Source organism: Pristiophorus japonicus, chromosome 5, assembly GCF_044704955.1.
Source record: "Pristiophorus japonicus isolate sPriJap1 chromosome 5, sPriJap1.hap1, whole genome shotgun sequence".
NCBI lineage: Eukaryota > Metazoa > Chordata > Chondrichthyes > Pristiophoridae > Pristiophorus > Pristiophorus japonicus.
The window spans coordinates 292701097-292725343 of record NC_091981.1 but is presented as its reverse complement, the minus strand read 5'-3'; the positions used below and the strand labels follow the sequence as shown (position 1 = coordinate 292725343).

At 46.1% G+C, this 24247-nt stretch overlaps 1 protein-coding gene across 12 annotated transcripts in view; it reads right to left on the bottom strand.

Annotated features, from left to right (window-relative positions):
* Nucleotides 1-24247, bottom strand: part of LOC139264758 (uncharacterized) — a 680593-nt gene that overhangs the window by 405637 nt on the left and 250709 nt on the right. For 11 of the 12 annotated variants that reach the window (XM_070881817.1, XM_070881821.1, XM_070881822.1 and 8 more), the window contains one exon: nucleotides 21488-21526. The exons of the other annotated variant lie outside the window; for it this stretch is intronic. In XM_070881817.1, coding sequence (XP_070737918.1) covers nucleotides 21488-21526 — 39 coding nt within the window. The remainder of the gene's footprint in view (nucleotides 1-21487; nucleotides 21527-24247) is intronic. 12 annotated transcript variants of the gene reach the window in all.

Sequence of the window (24247 nt, the reverse complement as noted above, 5' to 3'; positions counted from 1 at the left end):
AAAGTTACCCTTCTTTAAATTCTGGACCATGGTCTCTGAATTAATTGTAAATATGCAAACCAATATGCAAATATTTGTAAATATGCAAACCAAAACTGTACGCAGTATTCTAGGTGTGGCCTCACCAATACCCTGTAGAACTGTAGCAAGACTTCCCTCCATCCTCTTTGCAATAAAGGCCAAAATTCCATTGGCCTTCCTGATCACTTGCTGTACCTGCAAAATCCTTTTGTGTTTCATGCAAAAGTACCCCCAGGTCCCGCTGTACTGCAGCACTTTGCAATCTTTCTCCCTTTAAATAATAACTTGCTCTTTGATTTTTTTCTGCCAAAGTGCAAGACCTCACACTTTCCCACATTATACTCCATCTGCCAAATGTTTGCCCACTAACTCAGCCTGTCTATGTCCTTTTGCAGATTTTTTGTGTTCTCCTCACATATTGCTTTTCCTTCCATCTTTGTATCGTCGGCAAACTTGGCTACATTACACTCAGCCCCTTCTTCCAAGTCGTTTATATAAATGATAAATAATTGAGGTGACAGTACTGATCCCTGCGGCACCCCAATGGTTACTGGTTGCCAACCTGAGAACGAACCATTTATCCTGACTCTCTGTTTTCTGTTGGTTAGTTAATCCTCTATCCATGCTAATATATTACCCCCAACCCCGTGAACTTTTATCTTTTATGTGGCATCTTGTCAAATACCTTCTGGAAGTCCAAATACACCACATCCACTGGTTCCCCTTTTATCCACCCTGTTCATTACATCCTCAAAGAATTTGAGCAAGTTTGTCAAACATGACTTCCCCTTCATAAATCCATGCTGACTTTACCTGACCCAATTATGCTTTTCCAAATGTCCTGCTACTGCTTCTTTAATAATGGACTCTATCTTGTTAGGCTAACTGGTCTATTGTTTCCTGCTTTTTCCCTGCCTCCTTTTTCAAACAGGGGCGTTACATTTGCAGTTTTCCAATCTGCTGGAATCTCCCCAGAATCCAGGGAATTTTGGTAAATTACAACCAATGCATCCACTATCCCTGCCACTACTTCTCTTAAGAAGGCGACTACAAAGGTATGAGAGCAGAGTTTGCTAAAGTGGACGGGGAAAATAGATTCAAGTGTAGGACGGTTGATGAACAGTGGCATACATTTAAGGAGATATTTCATAACTCTCAAGAAAAATATGGTCAACAACCATAGATTTAAAGTAATTGGGGGAAGATATACAGGAGATAAGAGCAAAGTTTCTTTAACGAGAGGATGGTGGGGGTCTGGGACTCACTATCTGAAAGAGTGGTCGAGGCAGAAAGACTCACCACATTTAAAAAATATTTGGATGAGCACTTAAAGTGCTGTAGCCTACAGGGCTACGGACCAAGAGCTGGAAAGTGGGAATACGCTGGATATCTCTTGGTCGGCCAGTGTGGACACAATGGGCTGAAATGGACTCCTTCCCTGTTGTAAATTTCTATGATTTCTATATTCCAGTGAGGAGAAAAGGGTGTAAAAGAAAAGATAGCCATTTGTGGCTAACTAAAGAAATAAAGGATGGTATCCAATTAAAAACAAGGGCATACAAAGTGACCAAAACTAGTGGGACGACAGAAGATTGGGAAGCTTTTAAAAGCCAGCAAAGAATGACTAAAAAAAGATTAAGAAAGGGAAGATAGACTATGTAAGTAAACGAGCACAACATATAAAAAGAGATAGCAAGAGTTTCTACAGGTGTATAAAAAGGAAAAGAGTAAATATTGATCAATTAGAGGATGAAACCAGGGAATTAGTAATGGGGAACATGGAGATGGCAGAAACTCTGAACAAATATTTTGTATCCGTCTTTACAGTAGAGGACACTAAAAATATCTCAACAGTGGATGGTCAAGGGGCTATAGGGAGGGAGGAACGTAACACAATCACAATCACTAAGGAGGTGGTACTCAGTAAGATAATGGAACTAAGGGTGGATAAATCCCCTGGACCTGAAGGCTTGCATCATAGGGTCTCAAGAGAAGTAGCAGCAGGGATAGTGGATGCATCGGTTGTAATTTACCAAAATTCCTTGGAGTCTAGGAGATTGGAAAACAGCAAATGTAACACCCCTATTTAAAAAAGGAGGCAGACAAAAAGCAGGAAACTATAGATCAGTTAGCCTAACATCTGTGGTTGGTGTTATATATGTGGACTTGTATTTACTCTGTACAGTCACCAGAGGGCTCATGCCCTGGAGTCCCAAGGGATCCCATAATTCCTTGGGAGCACAGGTATTTAAGGAGGCTTCACAGACTGGAGAGGCACTCTGGAGACCTGTAATAAAAGACTAAGGTCACACTTTACTTTGAGCTCACAGTGTTCAATCTGACTCTTTTTCCATACACAACAATGGCGACCAGATACAGATAGCGAACCCAAAGATGCAGAGAACAGTGGGCATCCTGGAGAAATTTTCAGAGGGAAATGATTGGGAAACTTTTGTGGAGACACTCGATCAATACTTCGTGGCCAACGAGCTGGTTGGGGAAGAGAACGCTGCCAAACGAAGGGCGATCCTCCTCACCGTCTGTGGGGCACCAATGTACGGCCTCATGAAGAATCTGCTCACTCCAGCGAAACCTACAGAGAAATCGTACAACGATTTGTGCACACTGGTCCGATAGCATTTGAACCCGAAGGAAAGCGTTCTGATGGCGAGGTACCGGTTCTACATCTACAGAAGGTCTGAAGGCCAGGAAGAGCGAGTTATGTTGCCGAACTAAGATGCCTTGGAGGACATTATGAATTTGAAGGACATTTGGAGCACATGCTCAGAGACTTTTTCGTACTTGGCATTGGCCACAAAACCATACTTCGCAAACTTTTGATTGTAGAGACCCCAACCTTGAGTAAGGCCATAGCGATAGCCCAGGCGCTCATTGCCACCAGTGACAATACTAAGCAAATCTCTCAGCACACTAGTGCTGCTATAAGTACTGTGAACAAAGTGATATTGTTTTCGAATCGTAACGGACAGGGCAGGTCACACATACCTGCAGCTGCATGTCCGCAGATGACTCAGAGTCCACCATCAAGGGTGATGAATGCCAGGCCATTAACACCTTGTTGGTGCTGCAGGGGTGATCATCGTTTCCATTCATGCCGATTCAAAGAGTATGTTTGCAAGGGCTGTAGAACAATGGGACACCTCCAATGAGTGTGCAGGCGAGTTGCCAAGCCTGTTAAACCTGCAAACCACCACGTTGAAGAGGAGGACAGATCAGATCACGACAAACCAAAGCCTCAGACAGAGGAGGTAGAGATACATGGGGTGCACACTTTCACCACAAATTGTCCCCCGATAATGCTGAATGTTGAACTAAATGGACTCCCAGTGTCAATGGAGCTGGACATGAGCGCGAGCCAGTCCATCATGGGCAAAAAGATATTCGAAAGGTTGTGGTGCAACAAGGCCTCAAGGCCTGTCTTAACTCCAGTTCGCACGAAACTAAGAAGTTATACTAAAGAATTGATTCCTGTAATCGGCAGTGCAACAGTAAAGGTCTCCTGTGATGGAGCGATGCACAAGCTACCACTCTGGGTGGCACCGGGCGATGATCCCACGCTGCTCGGCAGGAGCTGGCAGGGAAAGATATGCTGGAACTGGGATGACGTCTGAGCGCTATCGCCCGCTGACGACACTTCATGTGCCCAGGTCTTAAACAAATTTCCTTCACTGTTCGAACCAGGCATCGGGAAATTCCAAGGAGCAAAAGTGCAGATCCACCTAATTCCGGGAGCGTGGCCCATTCTTCACAAGGCGAGAGCAGTACCGTACATGATGAGAGAAAGGGTAGAGATTGAGCTAGACCGGCTGCAAAGAGAGGGCATCATTTCATCGATCGAGTTCAGCGAGTGGGCCAGTCCTATTGTCCCAGTCCTCAAGGGAGATGGCACGGTCAGAATCGGAGACAATTACAAAGTAACTATCAATCGTTTCGCCCTGCAGGACCAATACCCACTACCAAAGGCCGATGACATCTTTGCAACGCTGACAGGAGGAAAGATGTTCACGAAGCTGGATCTGACTTCAGCCTACATGTCGCAGGAACTGGAGGAATCATCGAAGACCCTCACCTGCATCAACACGCACAAAGGTCTTTTTGTTTAGAACAGGTGCCCGTTTGGAATCTGATCAGCAGCGGCGATATTCCAGAGAAACATGAAAAGTTTACTGAAGTCGGTCCTGCACACCATGGTCTTCCAGGACGACATCTTGGTCACAGGTCGGACCACAGTCGAGCACCTGCAGAACCTGGAGGAGGTTCTTAGTCGACTCAACCACGTGTGGCGCAAGTTAAAACGCTCAAAGTGCGTTTTCCTGACGCCTGAAGTGGAGTTCTTGGGAAGGAGGAATGCGGCGAATGGCATCAGGCCCACCAATGCGAAGACGGAGGCAATCGAGAACGCACCGAGGCCACAGAACGTGACAGAGCTGTGGTCATTTCTGGGACTCTTGAACTACTTTGGTAAATTCTTACCGGGTCTCAGCACACTGCTAGAACTACTATATGTCTTACTACATAAAGGGGGTAAATGGGTTTGGGGCAAAAGCCAAGAAAATGCCTTTGTAAAAGCGAGAAAATTGTTATGCTCAAACAAATTGCTTGTGTTGTATGATCCATGTAAGCGTTTGGTACTAGCATGTGATGCGTTGTCATATGGCATCCGGTGTGTATTGCAACAAGCTAATGATTTCGGGAAACTGCAACTGGTTGCTTATGCATCCAGGAGTCTGTCTAAGGCTGAGAGAGCCTACAGCATGATTTAAAAAGAAGCGTTAGCGTGTGTCTATGGGGTGAAGAAAATGCATCAATACCTGTTTGGGCTAAAATTCGAATTGGAAACTGACCATAAGCCACTTATATCCCTGTTTTCCGAGAGTAAAGGGATCAATACCAACATATCGGCTCGCATCCAGAGATGGGCGCTCACATTGTCCGCATACAACTACGCCATCCGCCACAGGCCAGGCACAGAAAACTGCGCCGATGCTCTCAGTAGGCTGCCATTGCTCACCAAAGGGGTGGAAATGGTGCAGCCCGCAGATCTAGCCATGGTTATGGAAACATTTGAGAGTGAGCCACCACCCGTCACTGCCTGGCAGATCAAAACCTGGACAAGCCAGGACTCCTTATTATCTCTAGTCAAAAGCTGTGTGCTTCACGGGAGCTGGTCCAGTGTCCCAGTGGAAAGGCAGGAAGAGATAAAGCCGTTCCAGCGGTGCAAAGATGAAATGTCTATACAGGCAAACTGCCTTCTGTGGAGCAATCGAGTAGTGGTCCCCAAGAAGGGCAGAGACACCTTCATCAATGACCTCCACAGTACCCACCCAGGCATCGTAATGATGAAAGCGATAGCCAGATCCCACGTGTGGTAACCCGGTATTGATGCGGACTTAAAGTCCTGCGTTCACAGATGTAATACATGCTCGCAGTTAAGCAATGAACCCAGAGAGGCGCCGCTAGGTTTATGGTCTTGGCCCTCCAAACTGTGATCTAGGGTACACGTTGACTATGCAGGCCCGTTCTTTGGTAAAATGTTCCTTGTAGTTGTAGACGCGTACTCCAAGTGAATTGAATGTGAGATAATGTCGGCAAGCACTGCCACTACTGAAAGCCTGCTGGCCATGTTTGCCACTCACGGCTTACCCAATGTCCTGATGAGCGACTATGTTTTACCAGTGCTGAGTTCAAAGAATTCATGACCCATAACGGGATCAAATATGTCACATCTGCCCCGTTTAAACCAGCGTCCAATGGTCAGCCAGAGAGAGCAATGCAAACCATCAAGCAAGGCTTGAAGAGGGTAACTGAAGGCTCACTGCAGACTCGCCTATCCCGAGTCCTGCTTAGGTACCGCACGAGACCCCACTCATTCACTGGGATCCCACCTGCTGAACTGCTCATGAAAACAGCACTTAAGACAAGGCTCTCATTAGTTCACCCTCATCTACATGAACAGGTAGAGAGCAGGCGGCTTCAACAAAGTACATATCATGATAGCGCAAATGTAGTGTATGAATGAAGAGTCTGACCAGATACTGTGAGCTTAAAGTAAAGTGTGACCTTCGTCTTTTACTGCAGGTCACCAGAGTGCCTCTCCAGCCTGTGAGACCTCCTTAAGTACCTGTGCTCCCAAGGGATTGTGGGATCCCTTGGTACTACAGGGGATGAGCCCTCTGGTGGTTAAACAAGGTATTTACAGGTTTACATATATAACAACACTCCCCCGCAAAGTCAATAGTGTAATTATTTACAAGGCGAGTCGATCTGGGGCCTTTCTTTCTCTGGTTGATCGTCTCAGTGCAAATGCTGGTTTTGGTGAGTCGTTTGTTGGGCCCTCTCTGGGCTGCTGCACAGCTGGCCTTGCTTGGCTGCCTGGTATGGTGAGTCCTGCTGGGCTGCTGCAGGTGATGGGTTCTGCTTCGTGGTCAACCGCTGTGTCGGTTGCCACTGGTGTGTGTGTTGGGGGGGTCAAAAAAGTAAGGGTCTAATGTGGGTTGCTCAGGATAGTCTGTGAATCTGAGTTTGGTTTGGTCCAAGTGTTTCCTGTAGATGAGTCCATTTGAAAGTTTGACCCGAAACGCATTACTCCCCTCTTTGGCCACGACAGTACCGGGAAGCCACTTGGGACCTTGTCCATAGTTCAACACAAATACAGGATCATAAATCTCAATTTCGCGTGACACATTTGCGATATCATGATATGTACTTTGTTGAAGCCGCCTGCTCTCTACCTGTTCCTGTAGATCAGGGTGGACTAACGAGAGCCTTGTCTTAAGTGCCCTCTTCATGAGCAGTTCAGCGGGTGGAATCCCATTGAACGAGTGGAGTCTTGTGCGGTAAATAAGCAGGACTCGGGATAGGCGAGTCTGCAGTGAGCCTTCAATAACCCTCTTCAAGCTCTGCTTGATTGTTTGCACTGCTCTCTCTGCCTGACAATTGGACGCTGGTTTGAACGGGACAGATGTGATATGTTTGATCCCACTTCGGGTCATGAACTCTTTGAACTCGGCACTGGTGAAGCACGGCCCATTGCCACTCACAAGGACATCAGGCAGGCCGTGCGTGGCAAACATGGCCCGCAGGCTTTCAGTGGTGGCATCGGACGTGCTTGCCGACATTATCTCACATTCAATCCATTTGGAGTACGCATCTACAACCACTAGGTACATAGAAACAAAGAAACATAGAAAATAGGTACAGGAGTAGGCCATTCGGCCCTTCGAGCCTGTACCACCATTCAATAAGATCATGGCTGATCATTCACCTCAAAACCTCTTTCCTGCTTTCTCTCCATACCCCTTGACCCCTTTATCCGTAAGGGCCATATCTAACTCCCTCTTGAATGTATCTAACGAAGTGGCATTAACAACTCTCTGCGGTAGAGAATTCCACAGGTATTCCACAGGTATTCCACGACGGAATACCAAAGGGCATAAAACGCTGGTGGGAGTTGTTTACAGGCCACCAAACAGTAGTAGTGAGGTTGGGGACAGCATCAAACAAGAAATAAGGAATGTGTGCAATAAAGGTACAGCAGTTATCATGGGTGACTTTAATCTACATATAGATTGGCCCAGCCAAACTGGTAGCTATGCGGTGGAGGAGGATTTCCTGGAGTGTATTAGGGATGGTTTTCTAGACCAATATGTTGAGGAACCAACGAGAGAGCTAGCCATCCTAGACTGGGTGATGAGTAATGAGAAGGGACTAATTAGCAATCTTGTTGTGCGAGGCCCCTTGTGGAAGAGTGACCATAATATGGTAGAATTCTTTATTAAGATGGAGAGTGACACAGTTAAATCAGAAACTAGGGTCCTGAACTTAAGGAAAGCTAACTTCGACGGCATGAGGCATGAATTGGCTAGAATAGACTGGCGAGTGATACTTAAAGGGTTGACGGTGGATAGGCAATGGCAAACATTTATAGATCGCATGGATGAACTTTAACAATTGTACATCCCTGTCTGGAGTAAAAATAAAACAGGAAAGGTGGCTCAACCGTGACTAACAAGGGAAATTAAGGATAGTGTTAGATCCAAGGAAGAGGCCTATAAATTGGACAGAAAAAGCAGCAAACCAGAGGACTGGGAGAAATTTAGAATTGAGCAGAGAAGGAAAAAGGATTTAATTAGGAGGAGGAAAATAGAGTACGAGAGGAAGCTTGCCGGGAACATAAAAACTGAATGCAAAAGCTTCTATAGATATGTGAAGAGAAAAAGTGTAGTGAAATGTAGGTCCCTTGTAGTCAGAATCAGGTGAATTTATAATGGGGAACAAAGAAATGGCAGGCCAGTTGAACAAATACTTTGATTCTGTCTTCACGAAGGAAGACACAAATAACCTTCCGGATGTACTAGGGGACCGAGAGTCTAGTGAGAAGGAGGAATTGAAGGATATCCTAATTATGCGGGAAATTGCGTTGGGGAAATTGATGGGATTGAAGGCCGATAAATCCCCGGGGCCTGATTGTCTGCATCCCAGAGTACTTAAGGAAGTGGCCCTAGAAATAGTGAATGCATTGGTGATCATTTTCCAACAGTCTATAGACTCTGGATCAGTTCCTATGGACTGGAGGGTAGCTAATGTAACACCACTTTTTAAAAAAGGAGGGAGAGAGAAAACGGGTAATTATAGACCGGTTAGCCTGACATCAGTAGTGGAGAAAATGTTGGAATCAATTATTAAGGGTGAAATAGCAGCGCATTTGAGAGGATCGGTTCAAGTCAGCATGGATTTATGAAAGGGAAATCATGCTTGACAAATTTACTGGAATTTTTTGAGGATGTAACGAGTTGAGTGGACGAGGGAGAACCAGTGGATGTGGTGTATTTGGACTTTCAAAAGGCCACATAAGAGATTGGTGTGCAAAATCAAAGCACATGATATTGGGGGTAATGTACTGGCGTGGATAGAGAATTGGTTGGCAGACAGCAAGCAGAGAGTTGGGATAAACGGGTCCTTTTCGGAATGGGAGGCAGTGACTAGTGGAGTGCCGCAGGGCTTAGTGCTGGGACCCCAGCTATTTACAATATACATCAATGATTTGGATGAAGGAATTGAGTGTAATATCTCCAAGTTTGCAGATGACACTAAACTGGGGGGCGTTGTGAGCTGTGAGGAGGATGCTAAGAGGCTGCAGGATGACTTGGACAGGTTAAATGAGTGGGCAAACGCATAGCCGATGCAGTTTAATGTGGATAAATGTGAGGTTATCCACTTTGGTTGGCAAAAACACGAAGGCAGAATATTATCTGAATGGCGGCAGATTAGGAAAAGGGGAGGTGCAACGAGACCTGGGTGTCATGGTTCATCAGTCATTGAAAGTTGGCATGCAGGTACAGCAGGCGGTGAAGAAGGCAAATGGCATGTTGGCCTTCATAGCTAGGGGATTTGAATATAGGAGCAGGGAGGTCTTACTGCAATTGTACAGGGCCTTGGTGAGGCCTCACCTGGAATATTGTGTTCAGTTTTGGTCTCCTAATCTGAGGAAAGACATTCTTGCTATTGAGGGAGTGCAGCGAAGGTTCACCAGACTGATTCCTGGGATGTGTGGACTGACATATGAGGAGAGACTGGATTAACTGGGCCGTTATACACTGGAGTTTAGAAGGATGAGAGGGGATCTCATAGAAACGTGTAAGATTCTGATGGGACTGGACAAGTTAGATGCGGGAAGAATGTTCCCGATGTTGAGGAAGCCAGAACAAGGGGACACAGTCTTAAGATAAGGGGTAGGCCATTTAGGACTGAGATGAGGAGAAACTTCTTCACTCAGAGAATTGTTAACCTGTGGAATTCGCTGCCGCAGAGAGTTGTTGATGCCAGTTCAATGGATATATTCAAGAGGGAGTTAGATATGGCCCTTATGGCTAAAGGGATCATGGGGTATGGCGAATAAGCGGGAAAACTGAGGTGAAGGATCGGCCATGATCTTATTGAATGGTGGTGCAGGCTCGAGGGGCCGAATGGCCTACTCCTGCACCTATTTTCTATGTTTCTATGTTTCTATGTTAACAACTCTCTGAGTGAAGAAATTTCTCCTCATCTCAGTCCTAAATGGCCTACCCATCTGTGGAAAATCTCTACCACAGAAAGTTGTTGAGGCCAATTCACTAAATATATTCAAAAAGGAGTTAGATGTAGTCCTTACTACCAGGGGGATCAAGGGGTATAGCGAGAAAGCAGGAATGGGGTACTGAAGTTGCATATTCAGCCATGAACTCATTGAATGGTGGTGCAGGCTCGAAGGGCCGAATGGCCTACTCCTGCACCTATTTTCTATGTTTCTATGTTTCTATTTCTAGGGCCACTTCCTTAAGCACTCTGGGATGCAAACTATCAGGCCCCGGAGATTTATCGGCCTTCAATCCCATCAATTTGCCGAATATAATTTCCCGCCTAATAAGGATATCCTTCAGTTCTTCCTTCTCACTAGACCCTCGGTCCCCCAGTACTTCCGGAAGGTTATTTGTGTCTTCCTTTGTGAAGAGAGAACCTAAGTATTTGTATAATTGGTCTGCCATTTCTTTGTTCCCCATTATTAATTCACCTGAATCTGACTGCAAGGGACCTACGTTTGTCTTCGCTAATCTTTTTCTCTTCACATATCTATGGAAGCTTTTGCAGTCAGTTTTTACATTCCCGGCAAGCTTCTTCTCGTGTTCTATTTTCCCCCTCTTAATTAAACCCTTTGTCCTCCTATGCTGAATTCTAAATTTCTCCAAGTCCTCAGGTTTGTTGCTTTTTCTGGCCAATTTATATGCCTCTTCCTTGGATTTAACACTATCCTTAATTTCCCTTATTAGCCACGGTTGAGCCACCTCCCCCGTGTTATTTTTACTCCAGACAGGGATGTACAATTGCTGAAGTTCATCCATGTGATCTTTAAATATTTGCCATTGCTTATCCACTGTCAACCCTTTAAGTATCATTTGCCAGCCTATTCTAGACAATTCACGCCTCAAACCATCAAAGTTACCTTTCCTTAAGTTCAGGACCCTAGTTTCTGAATTAACTGTGTCACTCTCCATCTTAATAAAGAATTCTACCATATTATGATCACTCTTCCCCAAGGGGCCTCGCACAACAAGATTTCTAATTAGTCCTTTCTCATTACACATCACCCAGTCTAGGATGGCCAGCTCTCTAGTTGGTTCCTCGACATATTAGTCGAGAAAACCACCCCTAACACACTCCAGGAAATCCTCCTCCACCGCATTGCTCCCAGTTTGGTTTGCCCAATCAATATGTAGATTAAAGTCACCCATGATAACTGCTGTACCTTTATTGCATAGATCCCTAATTTCTTGTTTGATGCTGTCCCCAACCTCACTACTACTGTTTGGTGGTCTGTACACAACTCCCACTAGAGTTTTCTGCCCCTTGGTATTCCGTAGCTCCACCCATACCGATTCCACCTCATCCAAGCTGATGTCCTTCCTTACTATTGCATTAATTTCCTCTTTAACCAGCAGTGCCACACTGCCTACTTTTCCTTTCTGTCTATCCTTCCTAAATGTTGAATACCCCTGGATGTTGAGTTCCCAGCTTTGGTCACCCTGGAGCCATGTCTCCGTGATGCCAATTTCATCATACCCATTAACTGCTATCTGCGCAGTTAATTCATCCACCTTATTCCGAATACTCCTCGCATTGAGGCACAGAGTCTTCAGGCTTGTCTTTCGAACACATTTTGCCCTTTTAGAATTTTGGTGTAATGTGGCCTTTTTGCTTTTTGTCTTAAGTTTCTCTGCCCTCCATTTTTACTCTTCTTCTTTCTATCTTTTGCTTCTGCCTCCATTCTATTTCCCTCTGTCTCCCTGCATAGGTTCCCATCCCCTTGCCATATTAGTTTAAACCCTCCCCAACAGCACTAGCAAACACTCCCCCTGGGACATTGGTTCCAGTCCTGCCCAGGTGCAGACCGTCCGGTTTGTACTGGTCCCACCTCCCCCAGAATTGGTTCCATTGTCCCAGGAATTTGAATCCCTCCCTTCTGCACCACTCCTCAAGCCACGTATTCATCTGAGCTATCCTGCGATTCCTACTCTGACTAGCATGTGGCACTGGTAGCAATCCTGAGATTACTACTTTTGAGATCCTACTTTTTACTTTAGCTCCGAGCTCCCTAAATTCGTCTCGTAGGACCTCATCCTGTTTTTTATTGATATCGTTGGTACCTATATGCACCACAACAACTGGCTGTTCACCCTTCCTTTTCAGAATCTCCTGCACCCGCCCTGAGACATCCTTGACCCTTGCACCAGGGAGGCAACATACCATCAGGAGTCTCGGTTGCGGCCGCAGAAACATCGATCTATTCCCCTTACAAAAGAATCCCCTATCACCCTTGCTCACCCACTCTTTTTCCTGCCCTCCTGTGCAGCAGATCCACCCATGGTACCAAGAACTTGGCTGCTGCTGCCCTCCCCTGATGAGTCATCCCCCTCAACAGTACCCAAAGCGGTGCATCTGTTTTGCAGAGGGATGACCGCAGGGGACCCCTGCACTACCTTCCCTGCACTGCTCTTCCTGTTGGTCATCCATTCCCTATGTGGCTGTGTACCTTTCACCTGCGATAAGACGAACTCACTAAACGTGCTATTCATGTCACTCTCAGCATCGTGGATGCTCCAGAGTGAATCCACCCGCAGCTCCAGGGCCGCAACGCGGTCTGTCAGATGTTGCAGGTGGATATACTTCCCGCACACGTAGTCATCAGGGACACCGGAAGCGTCCCTGACTTCCCACATCGTACACGTGTCCGAGCTGTCCTGCCATGACTTAACCCTTGGATAAACCTAAATTGGCAACAACAATGTTAAAGGTTACACACTGATATAGGAAAGAAAAAGAAAAACTACTCACCAATCACCAGCCAATCACTTACCCCCTTGGCTGTGACGTCACCTTTCGATTTCTTTCTACTTCTTTGTTGCCTTCTCTCCCTGCTGCAGCTGCACTGGCCCCGCCCCTCCGACCCCGAACTCTCACCGGCTGGCCACTCCGATCTCCTGCTGGGCCTTTTTATAGGCCTCCCCACGCTGCCTCACCGACATTGCTCAATCTCCCGCTGCTTCAACTTGATACCCTCCCTTATTTCCTTAGTTAATCACGGATGGTTATCTCTTCTTGTTGTGTATCTGTAAAGCATGCACTCCCATGTTCCGCCACCAGGGAGCTCATCCCCTGAAGTCCCAAGGGATCCCAGCATGCAGAAAAGCCGGCCCCTCAGGTCTGTTCCTCACTCTGGAGTGTCTTATTAAAGACTGAGGTCACTGTTACTTTAACCTCCCTGTGTGCAGTCTCAACTGTGTTAGGAACACAATAATTGGCGATGAGTATACGAATCCAACGCAAAGATGCCGCAAACTGTGGGCATCCTGGAGAAGTTCTCAGAGGGAGAGGACTGAGAAGCCTATGTCGAATGGTTGGGCAGTATTTTGTAGCTAACGAGCTGGACGGAGAAGGAAGCGCTGCAAAAAGGAGAGCGGTCCTCCTCACAGTCTGCAGGGCACAGACCTACAGCCTCATGAAGAATCTTCTGGCTCCGATGAAACTCACAGATAAGTCATATGAGGAGCTGTGTACACTGGTTCGGGAGCATCTTAATCCGTGGGAGAGCGTGCTGATGGCGAGGTATCGGTTCTACACGTGCCAGCGATCTGAAGGTCAGGAAGTGGCAAGCTATGTCGCTGAGCTAAGGCGACTTGCAGGACAATGTGAGTTTGATGGCTACCTGGAGTAAATGCTCAGATACTTTTTTGTACTGGGCATTGGCCACGAGACCAGCCTACGAAAACTTTTGACTGTAGAGACACCGACCCTCAGTAAGACCATTGCAATAGCACAGGCGTTTATGTCCACCAGTGATAACACCAAACAAATCTCTCAGCACACAAGTGCTAGCAATGTTCATAAATTAACTAGAACTGTGTTTGCTAGCAGAAATGTACAGGGCAGAACCCATGAGTCTGCAACTGCCAGGAGGCCCAATGACCCAGATGACTCAGAGTTCCCAACAAAAGATGAATGTAATGCAATTCACACCTTGTTGGCGTTGTGGAGGCTTCCATTCAGCCTATTCATGCTGCTTCAAAGGGTATGTTTGCAAGAGCTGTGGAACAATGGGGCACCTCCAACGAACTTGCAGATGAGCTGCAAGCTCTGCAAAACCTGCTAACCACCACGTGGCAGAGGAAGATCGGTCCATGGTGAATCAAAGCAATTTCGAGCCTCAGAGAGAGGAGGCAGATGCTGAAGTAAACGGGGTGCACACATTTTCGATGAAATGTCCACCTATAATGCTAAACGTAAAATTGAATGGCTTACCCGTAGCCATGGAATTGGACACTGGCGCAAGCCAATCCATCATGAGTAAAAAGATGTTTGAGAGACTGTGGTGCAACAAAGCACTCAGACCAGCCCTGAGCCCCAACCACACGAAACTGAAAACGTACACCAAAGAGCGTATCACTGTCCTAGGCGGCGCTGTGGTCAAGGTCACCTACGAGGGCACGGTGCATGAACTGCCATTCTGGATTGTCCCGGGCGATGGCCCCACACTGCTTGGAAGGAGCTGGCTGGGCAAAATCCGCTGGAACTGAGATAACATCCGAGCGCTATCACATGTCGATGAGGCCTCATATACCCAGGTTCTTAACAAATTTCCTTCCCCTTTTTGAGCCAGGCATTGGAAACTTTTCCGGGGCGAAGATGCGGATCCACTTGGTCCCAGAGGCACAACCCATTCACCACAAGGCGCGAGCGGTACCTCACATGATGAGGCAGAGTGGAAATCGAGCTGGACAGGCTGCAACGTGAGGGCATTGTCTCCCCAGTGGGATTCAGCGAGTGGGCCAGCCCGATTGTTCCAGTACTCAAAAGTGATGGCACGGTCAGGATTTGCCACAATTATAAAGTAACTATTAATCGTTTCTCGCTACAGGACCAATACCCGCTACCTGAGGCAGACGACCTATTTGCGACGTTGGCAGGAGGCAAGACATTCACCAAGCTCAACCTGACTTTGGTCTACATGACGCAGGAGCTGGAGGAGTCTTCGAAGGGCCTCATCTGCATCAACACGCACAAGAGACTGTTCATCTACAACAGACGCCCGTTTGGAATTCGGTCGGCTGCAGCGATCTTCCAGAGAAACATGGAGAGCCTACTCAAGTCGGTACCACACATGGTGGTCTTTCAGGATGACATATTGGTCACGGGTCGGACACCACCGAGCACCTACAAATCCTGGAGAAGGTCCTCCAGCGACTGGATCGCGTAGGGCTGCGGCTGAAGAGGTCGAAATGCATCTTCATGGCAACAGAAGTGGAGATTTTGGGGAGAAAAATTGCGGCGGACGGCATTCGGCCCACAGAGGCCAGGACAGAGGCTATCAGGAACACACCCAGGCCACAGAACGTCACGGAGCTGCGGTTGTTCCTGGGACTCCTCAACTATTGTCGTAACTTCCTACCGGGGTTAAGCACCCTTTTAGAGCACCTAAATGTATTATTGCGCAAAGGTGAGAACTGGGTATGGGGAAAAAAACAAGTAATTAATTTTGAGAAAGTCAGAAACATTTTATGCTCCAACAAGCTGCTTGTATTGTATAAGCCGTGTAAAAGACTTGTGCTAGCATGTGACGTGTCGTTGTACGGAGTCGCGTGTGTATTACAACAACCTAAGTTTGTGGGGAAGTTGCAACCTGTCGCCTATGCTTCCAGGAGCTTGTCTATGGCCAAGACGGCCAACAGCATGATTGAGAAAGAGGCATTAGTGTGTGTGTTCGGGGTAAAGAAAATGCACCAGTACCTGTTTGGACTCAAATTTGAGCTGGAAACCGATCACAAGCTCATCACATCGCTGAAATCAAGGGGATAAATACTCATGCCTCAGCCCGCATACAAAGGTGGGCACTCGCTCTATCAACGTATAACTATACCATCCGACACAGGCCAGGCACCGAGAACTGTGCGGATGCTCTCAGTCGGCTACTGTTGCCCACCACGGGGGTGGAAATGGTGTAGCCTGCAAACTTGTTGATGGTAGCGCAGCCCACAGACTTGTTGATGGTCATGGAAGCGTTTGAAAATGATAAATCACCTGTCACGGCCCGCCAGATCAGGACTTGGACCAGCCAAAATCCTCAGCTGTCCCTAGTAAAAAACTGTGTATTGCATGGGAGCTGGGCCAGCATCCCCGTTGAAATGCAAGAGCTAATCAAGCCATTCCAGCGGCGAAAGGACGAGCTGTCCATTCAGGCAGACTGCCTGTTGTGTGGTAACTGCGTAGTGTTACCAAAAAAAGGCAGGGAGATGTTTATCTCGGATCTCCACAGCACACACCCAGGTAATGCAGCGTGTGTGCTCAGTTGAACAACGCACCCAGAGAGGCAACACTAAGTTTGTGGTCCTGGCCCTCCAGACCATGGTCGAGGATCCATGTCGACTATGCGGGCCCGTTTCTCGGTAAAATGTTCCTGGTGGTGGTGGATGCTTTTTCAAAATGGATTGAATGTGAAATAATGTCGGGAAGCACTGCCACCGCCACTATTGGAAGCCTGAGGGCCATGTTTGCCACCCACTGCCTGACATACTGGTCAGTGACAACGTGCCATGTTTCACCAGTGCCGAATTTAAAGAATTCATGATCTGCAATGGGATCAAACATGTCACCTCGGCCCCGTTTAAACCAGCCTCCAATGGGCAGGCAGAGCGGGCAGTACAAACCATCAAACAGAGCCTTAAACGAGTCACAGAAGGCTCACTCCAAACCCGCCTGTCCCGAGTACTGCTCAGCAACCGCACGAGACCCCACTCACTCACAGGGGTGCCCCCGGCTGAGCTACTCGTGAAAAGGACACTTAAAACCAGACTCTCGCTGGTTCACCGCAACCTGCATGATCAGGTAGAGAGCAGGCGGCAGCAACAAAATGTAAACGATGGTCGCGCCACTGTGTCATGGGAAATTGATCTGAATGACCCTGTGTATGTGCTAAACTATGGACATGGTCCCAAGTGGATCGCGGGCACGGTGATAGCTAAAGAAGGGAATAGGGTGTTTGTAGTCAAACTAGATAATGGACAAATTTGCAGAAAGCACCTGGACCAAACAAGGCTGCGGTTCACAGACTGCCCTGAACAATCCACAGCAGACACCACCTTTTTAGAGCTCACAACACACACCCAAAGGACCAATGACACCACACTGGACCAGGAAATCGAACCGATCATGCCCAACAGCCCAGCAAGGCCAGGCTCACCCAGCAGCCCTGCAGGGCCAACAACACGCCAGCCCAGTGAGGGCACAGCCAACATACCAGAACAGACATTTGTACCGAGGCAGTCCACCAGGGAAAGAAAGACTCCTGACCGCCTCACCTTGTAAATAGTTTTCACTTTGACTTTGGCGGGGGGAGTGATGTTGTGTATCTGTAAAGCATGCACTCCCATGTTCCGCCACCAGGGAGCTCATCCCCTGAAGTCCCAAGGGATCCCAGCATCGCTTGGCAGCACTGTATATAAGCCGGCCCCTGAGGCCTGTTCCTCACTCTGGAGTGTCTTAATAAAGACTGAGGTCACTGTTACTTTAACCTCCCTGTGTGCAGTCTCATCTGTGTTCGGGACACAATACTTCTCTTGCAGTCTTTCCTTCTGATTGGGATATATTTATGTTGTGAGTTATGAAATATCTCCTTAAATGTCTGCCAATGCTCATCAACTGTCCCATAGTTCAATCTATTTTCAGTCCATTTTAGCTAACTCTGCCCTCATACCTTGGTAGCCTCCTTTATTAAAGCTTCGGACCCTGGTTTGAGAACCAACTTTCTCACCCTCCAACTGAAATAGAAATTCAACCATGCTTTGTGTTATTTATGTAACCCTGTAAATACCTTGTTTAACCACCAGAGGGCTCATCTCCTGGAGTCCCAACAAACATTTTCTTGGCAGAGCCTCAAAATATGGGGGAGCCAATTTAAAATCGAGTTGAGAAGGAATTTCTTCTCTCCTAGTTCTAGTCTCCCCGACCAGTGGAAACAACCTCTCTGCCTCTATCTTGTCTATCCCTTTCATTATTTTAAATGTTTCTATAAAATCACCCCTCATCCTTCTGAACTCCACCGAGTAAAGACCCAGTCTACTCAGTCTATCATCATAAGGTAATCCCCTCATCTCCGGAATCAGCCTAGTGAATCGTCTCTGTACCCCCTCCAAGGCTAATATATCCTTCCTGAAGTAAGGTGACCAAAACTGCACGCAGTACTCCAGGTGCGGCCTCACCAATACCCTATACATTGCAGCAGGACCTCCCTGCTTTTGTACTCCATCCCTCTCGCAATGAAGGCCAACATTCCATTCGCCTTCCTGATTATCTGCTGCACCTGCAAACTAACTTTTTGGGATTCATGCACAAGGACCCCCAGGTCCCTCTGCACCGCAGCATGTTGTAATTTCTCCCCATTCAAATAATATTCCCTTTTACTGTTTTTTTACCATGGTGGATGACCTCACACTTTCCGACATTGTATTCCATCTGCCAAACCTTAGCCCATTCGCTTAACCTATCCAAATCTCTTTGCAGCCTCTCTGTGTCCTCTACACAACCCGCTTTCCCACTAATCTTTGTGTCATCTGCAAATTTTGTTACATTACACTCTGTCCCCTCTTCCAGGTCATCTATGTATATTGTAAACAGTTGTGGTCCCAGCACCGATCCGTGTGGCACACCACTAACCACCGATTTCCAACCCAAAAAGGACCCATTTATCCCGACTCTCTGCTTTCTGTTAGCCAGCCAATTCCCTATCCATGCTAATACATTTCCTCTAACTCCGCGTACATTTAACTTCTGCAGTAACCTTTTGTGTGGCACCTTATCGAATGCCTTTTGGAAATCTAAATACACCACATCCATCGGTACATCTCTATCCACCATGCTCATTATATCCTCAAAGAATTCCAGTAAATTAGTTAAACATGATTTCCCCTTCATGAATCCATGCTGCGTCTGCTTGATTGCACTATTCCTATCTAGATGTCCCGCTATTTCTTCCTTAATGATAGTTTCAAGCATTTTCCCCACTATAGATGTTAAACTAACCAGCCTATAGTTACCTGCCTTTTGCCTGCCCCCTTTTTTAAACAGAGGCGTTACATTAGCTGCTTTCCAATCCGCTGGTACCTCCCCAGAGTCCAGAGAATTTTGGTAGATTATAACGAATGCATCTGCTATAACTTCTGCCATCTCTTTTAATACCCTGGGATGCATTTTATTAGGACCAGGGGACTTGTCTACCTTGAGTCCCATTAGCCTGTCCAGCACTACCCCGCTAGTGATAGTGATTGTCTCAAGGTCCTCCCTTCCCACATTCCTGTGACCAGCAATTTTTGGCAAGGTTTTTATGTCTTCCACTGTGAAGACCGAAGCAAAATAATTGTTTAAAGTCTCAGCCATTTTCACATTTCCCATTATTAAATCCCCCTCCTCATCTTCTAAGGGACCAACATTTACTTTAGTCACTCTTTTCCATTTTATATATCTGTAAAAGCTTTTACTATCTGTTTTTATGTTTTGCACAAGTTTACCTTCGTAATCTATCTTTCCTTTCTTTATTGCTTTCTTAGTCATTCTTTGCTGTCGTTTAAAATTTTCCCAATCTTCTATTTTCCCACTAATCTTGGCCACCTTATACGCATTGGTTTTTAATTTGATACTCTCCTTTATTTCCTTGGTTATCCATGGCTGGTTATCCCTTCTCTTACCGCCCTTCTTTTTCACTGGAATATATTTTTGTTGAGCACTATGAAAGAGCTTCTTAAAAGTCCTCCACTGTTCCTCAATTGTGCCACCGTTTAATCTGTGTTTCCAGTCTACTTTAGCCAACTCTGCCCTCATCCCACTGTAGTCCCCTTTGTTTAAGCATACTATGCCGTTTGAGACACTACTTCCTCACCCTCAATCTGTATTACAAATTCAACCAGACTGTGAACACTCTCTCTGAGAGGATCTTTTACTAGGAGATCGTTTATTATTTCTGTCTCATTACACAGGACCAGATCTAAGATAGCTTGCTCCCTTGTAGGTTCTGTAACATACTGTTCTAAGAAACAATCCCGTATGCATTCTATGAATTCCTCCTCCAGGCTACCCCGTGCGATTTGATTTGACCAATCGATATGTAGGTAAAAATCCCCCATGATTACTGTCGTTCCTTTTTCACATGCCTCCATTATTCCCTTGATTATTGCCCGCCCCACCGCGAAGTTGTTATTTGGGGGCCTATAAACTACGCCCACCAGTGACTTTTTCCCTTTACTATCTCTAATCTCCACCCACAATGATTCAACATTTTGTTCATTAGAGCCAATATCGTCTCTCACAACTGTCCTGATATCATCCTTTATTAACAGAGCTACCCCACCTCCTTTCCCTTCTTGTCTGTCTTTCCAAATGGTCAGATACCCCTGTATGTTTAATTCCCAGTCTTGGCCACCCTGCAACCACGTTAAGCAATGGGGAACGTAACGCTCAGCGATAAGTTCCTGAAAAATGTCCGTCAGTTTCCATTTTGTGGCTAAATGGGCGATATATGTGCGTTATCCGTCATTTCAGCGGTAAAATGGGTGTTAAGTGGGCATTAAGTATGCGAAAAAAAGTGGAAAATCTAGCCCATAAAAAAACGGTCCGCCCATTTAAAACTGAGATGAGGAGAAATTTCTTCTCTCAAAGGGTTGTAAATCTATGGAATTCTCTGCCCCAGAGAGCTGTGGAGGCTGGGTCATTGAATATATTTTAGGCGGAGATAGACAGATTTTTGACCGATAAGGGAATAAAGGGTTATGGGGAGCGAGCAGGGAAGTGGAGCTGAGTCCATGATCCGATCAGCCATGATCTTATTGAATGGAGGAGCAGGCTCGAGGGGCCAAATGGCCTAATCCTGCTCCTATTTCTTATGTTCTTATAGTTTCCTTCTTTCTGTCTGCCTCCTTTTTTAAATAGGTTCGTTACATTTGCAGTTTTCCAATCCGCTGGGACCCCCCCCAGAACCCAGGGAATTTTGGTAGATTACAACCAATGCATCCATTATCTCTGCAGCTACTTCTTTTAAGACCCTAGTATGCAAGTCTCCTGACTATTCCACCCCTCTCCTTTAAGGTGTTGCTGTAGTCTCATGACGATTGGCTATCCTACCAGATTTTCCACTCTCCCAAATAGGTAGCTGTCTATCAGTGATCAGTGCTGGCATGTCGTGTCTTGCGTGCTAATCATAAAGAATTTGAGCTGCAGTCTCATGCTTTATGGTAACGAGACAGCATTTGCTCATGCCTCAGAATCTTTTGGTCCAAACAATATCCCACATTCCTGAGAAACATTTAAACTATATTATTTTAGACAGGCCTTGGTACCCTTCAAACCATTATTTTCTCTTTCTAGAACTTACCCAGTTCAATAAATTCTTGTTCTTCACGTTCCAACCTCTCTGTTGACAGAGAATATAAATCAGAGTCAAGAAGTTCGATAAAATAATAGGTGCTGTGTAACATGTTAAATTATTTTCATTAAAAATGTTATCCCACCCCAAAAATGGAAAGAAAAGAATTAATGAGAAAGAGAAATATCAGTTTTATTCTGAAATAGAGGTGTAGAATTGGTCTTCGGCATTAGCACAAAACAAGTGATTGCGAATCTGTAGCACGTTTTGATATTCTTTACCATTGAAGTCAATGAAAAGGAAAATTGTGCAGGGTTTAAAACAGGCTGTCCATTCGCTATTGCTCATTTTATGTTATCATTGAAGACCAATTTCACTACTCGAGAGTCTCAATAGGGTCAGCCTCCCTCCCACTGAAGCAATTCCACTGCAAATAGTGAGGGATCAAAATTCAGCCCAACCTGAGAGACACTCGAAACCTGTCACACACTGCAAACTACATACAGGGTAGGGATTCTATTTTCCCATGCTAGTGGTATGCAGACTTTGGTTGAGAATTTCCAAATAGTGTGTCATCAGTGCAAGTAGCTTTTGTTCACAACAAAATGGGGCAGATGCTGTTAACACCTGTTTTCTGCCCTCCAATCAAATCCCCTCGCGCTTCTTGGTTCTTTCCATGAGCCACCTGCTGATTCCTCATTTACATATAATGGAATAAGGACCAGTAGTGCTGCAGCTCCACGTTTCCTGCTTTACACTCGGAAAGCAATCGGGGTAAGTTAGACTGAGAATTATAAGGCTGCCGCCAGGATCAACTAAGACAGGAAGAGTTTGTGAGCCTGAAGTATATAGAACGTTTCAGTAGCGATATCTGCAGCTGGGAATGACTTTTTGCAGTGATTGTTTTTGGCAATCTGCCAACACAGATCTGGTTTTGCACTGTTCTGACAGTAAGGAAACATAGAAACATAGAAACATAGAAAATAGGTGCAGGAGTAGGCCATTCGGCCCTTCGAGCCTGCACCGCCATTCAATGAGTTCATGGCTGAACATGCAACTTCAGTACCCCATTCCTGCTTTCTCACCATATCCCTTGATTCCCCTAGTAGTAAGGACTTCATCTAACTCCTTTTTGAATATATTTAGTGAATTGGCCTCAACAACTTTCTGTGGTAGAGAATTCCACACTCTCTGGGTGAAGAAGTTTCTCCTCATCTCGGTCCTAAATGGCTTACCCCTTATCCTTAGACTGTGACCCCTGGTTCTGGACTTCCCCAACATTGGGAACATTCTTCCTGCATCTAACCTGTCTAAACCCATCAGAATTTTAAACGTTTCTATGAGATCCCCTCTCATTCTTCTGAATTCCAGTGAATACAAGCCCAGTTGATCCAGTCTTTCTTGACATGTCAGTCCCGCCATCCCGGGAATCAGTCTGGTGAACCTTCGCTGCACTCCCTCAATAGCAAGAATGTCCTTCCTCAAGTTAGGAGACCAAAACTGTACACAATACTCCAGGTGTGGCCTCACCAAGGCCCTGTACAACTGTAGTAACACCTCCCTGCCCCTGTACTCAAATCCCCTCGCTATGAAGGCCAACATGCCATTTGATTTCTTAACCGCCTGCTCTACCTGCGTGCCAACCTTCAATGACTGATGTACCATGACACCCAGGTCTCGTTGCACCTCTCCTTTTCCTAATCTGTCACCATTCAGATAATAGTCTGTCTCTCTTTTTTTACCACCAAAGTGGATAACCTCACATTTATCCACATTATACTTCATCTGCCATGCATTTGCACACTCACCTAACCTATCCAAGTCACTCTGCAGCCTCATAGCATCCTCCTCGCAGCTCACACTGCCACCCAACTTAGTGTCATCCGCAAATTTGGAGATACTACATTTAATCCCCTCGTCTAAATCATTAATGTACAATGTAAACAGCTGGGGCCCCAGCACAGAACCTTGCGGTACCCCACTAGTCACTGCCTGCCATTCTGAAAAGTACCCATTTACTCCTACTCTTTGCTTCCTGTCTGACAACTAGTTCTCAATCCACGTCAGCACACTACCCCCAATCCTATGTGCTTTGACTTTGCACATTAATCTCTTGTGTGGGACCTTGTCGAAAGCCTTCTGAAAGTCCAAACACACCACATCACTGGTTCTCCCTTGTCCACTCTACTGGAAATTTCCTCAAAAAATTCCAGAAGATTTGTCAAGCAAATTTCACAAATCCATGCTGACTTGGACCTATCATGTCACCTCTTTCCAAATGCGCTGCTATGACATCCTTAATAATTGATTCCATCATTTTACCCACTACTGATGTCAGGCTGACCGGTCTATAATTCCCTGTTTTCTCTCTCCCTCCATTTTTAAAAAGTGGGGTTACATTGGCTACCCTCCACTCCATAGGAACTGATCCAGAGTCTATGGAATGTTGGAAAATGACTGTCAATGCATCCGCTATTTCCAAGGCCACCTCCTTAAGTACTCTGGGATGCAGTCCATCAGGCCCTGGGGATTTATCGACCTTCAATCTCATCAATTTCCCCAACACAATTTCCCGACTAATAAGGATTTCCCGCAGTTCCTCCTTCTCACTCCTCCTCTGACCCCTTTTATATCCGGAAGGTTGTTTGTGTCCTCCTTAGTGAATACCGAACCACAAGAAACTTTCACCCTCACCCCAAGTGAGGGATTATAAGGTATGGCATTCTCAATGTGCATAGCCTTATATGCCAATATCATGGAAGACATAGA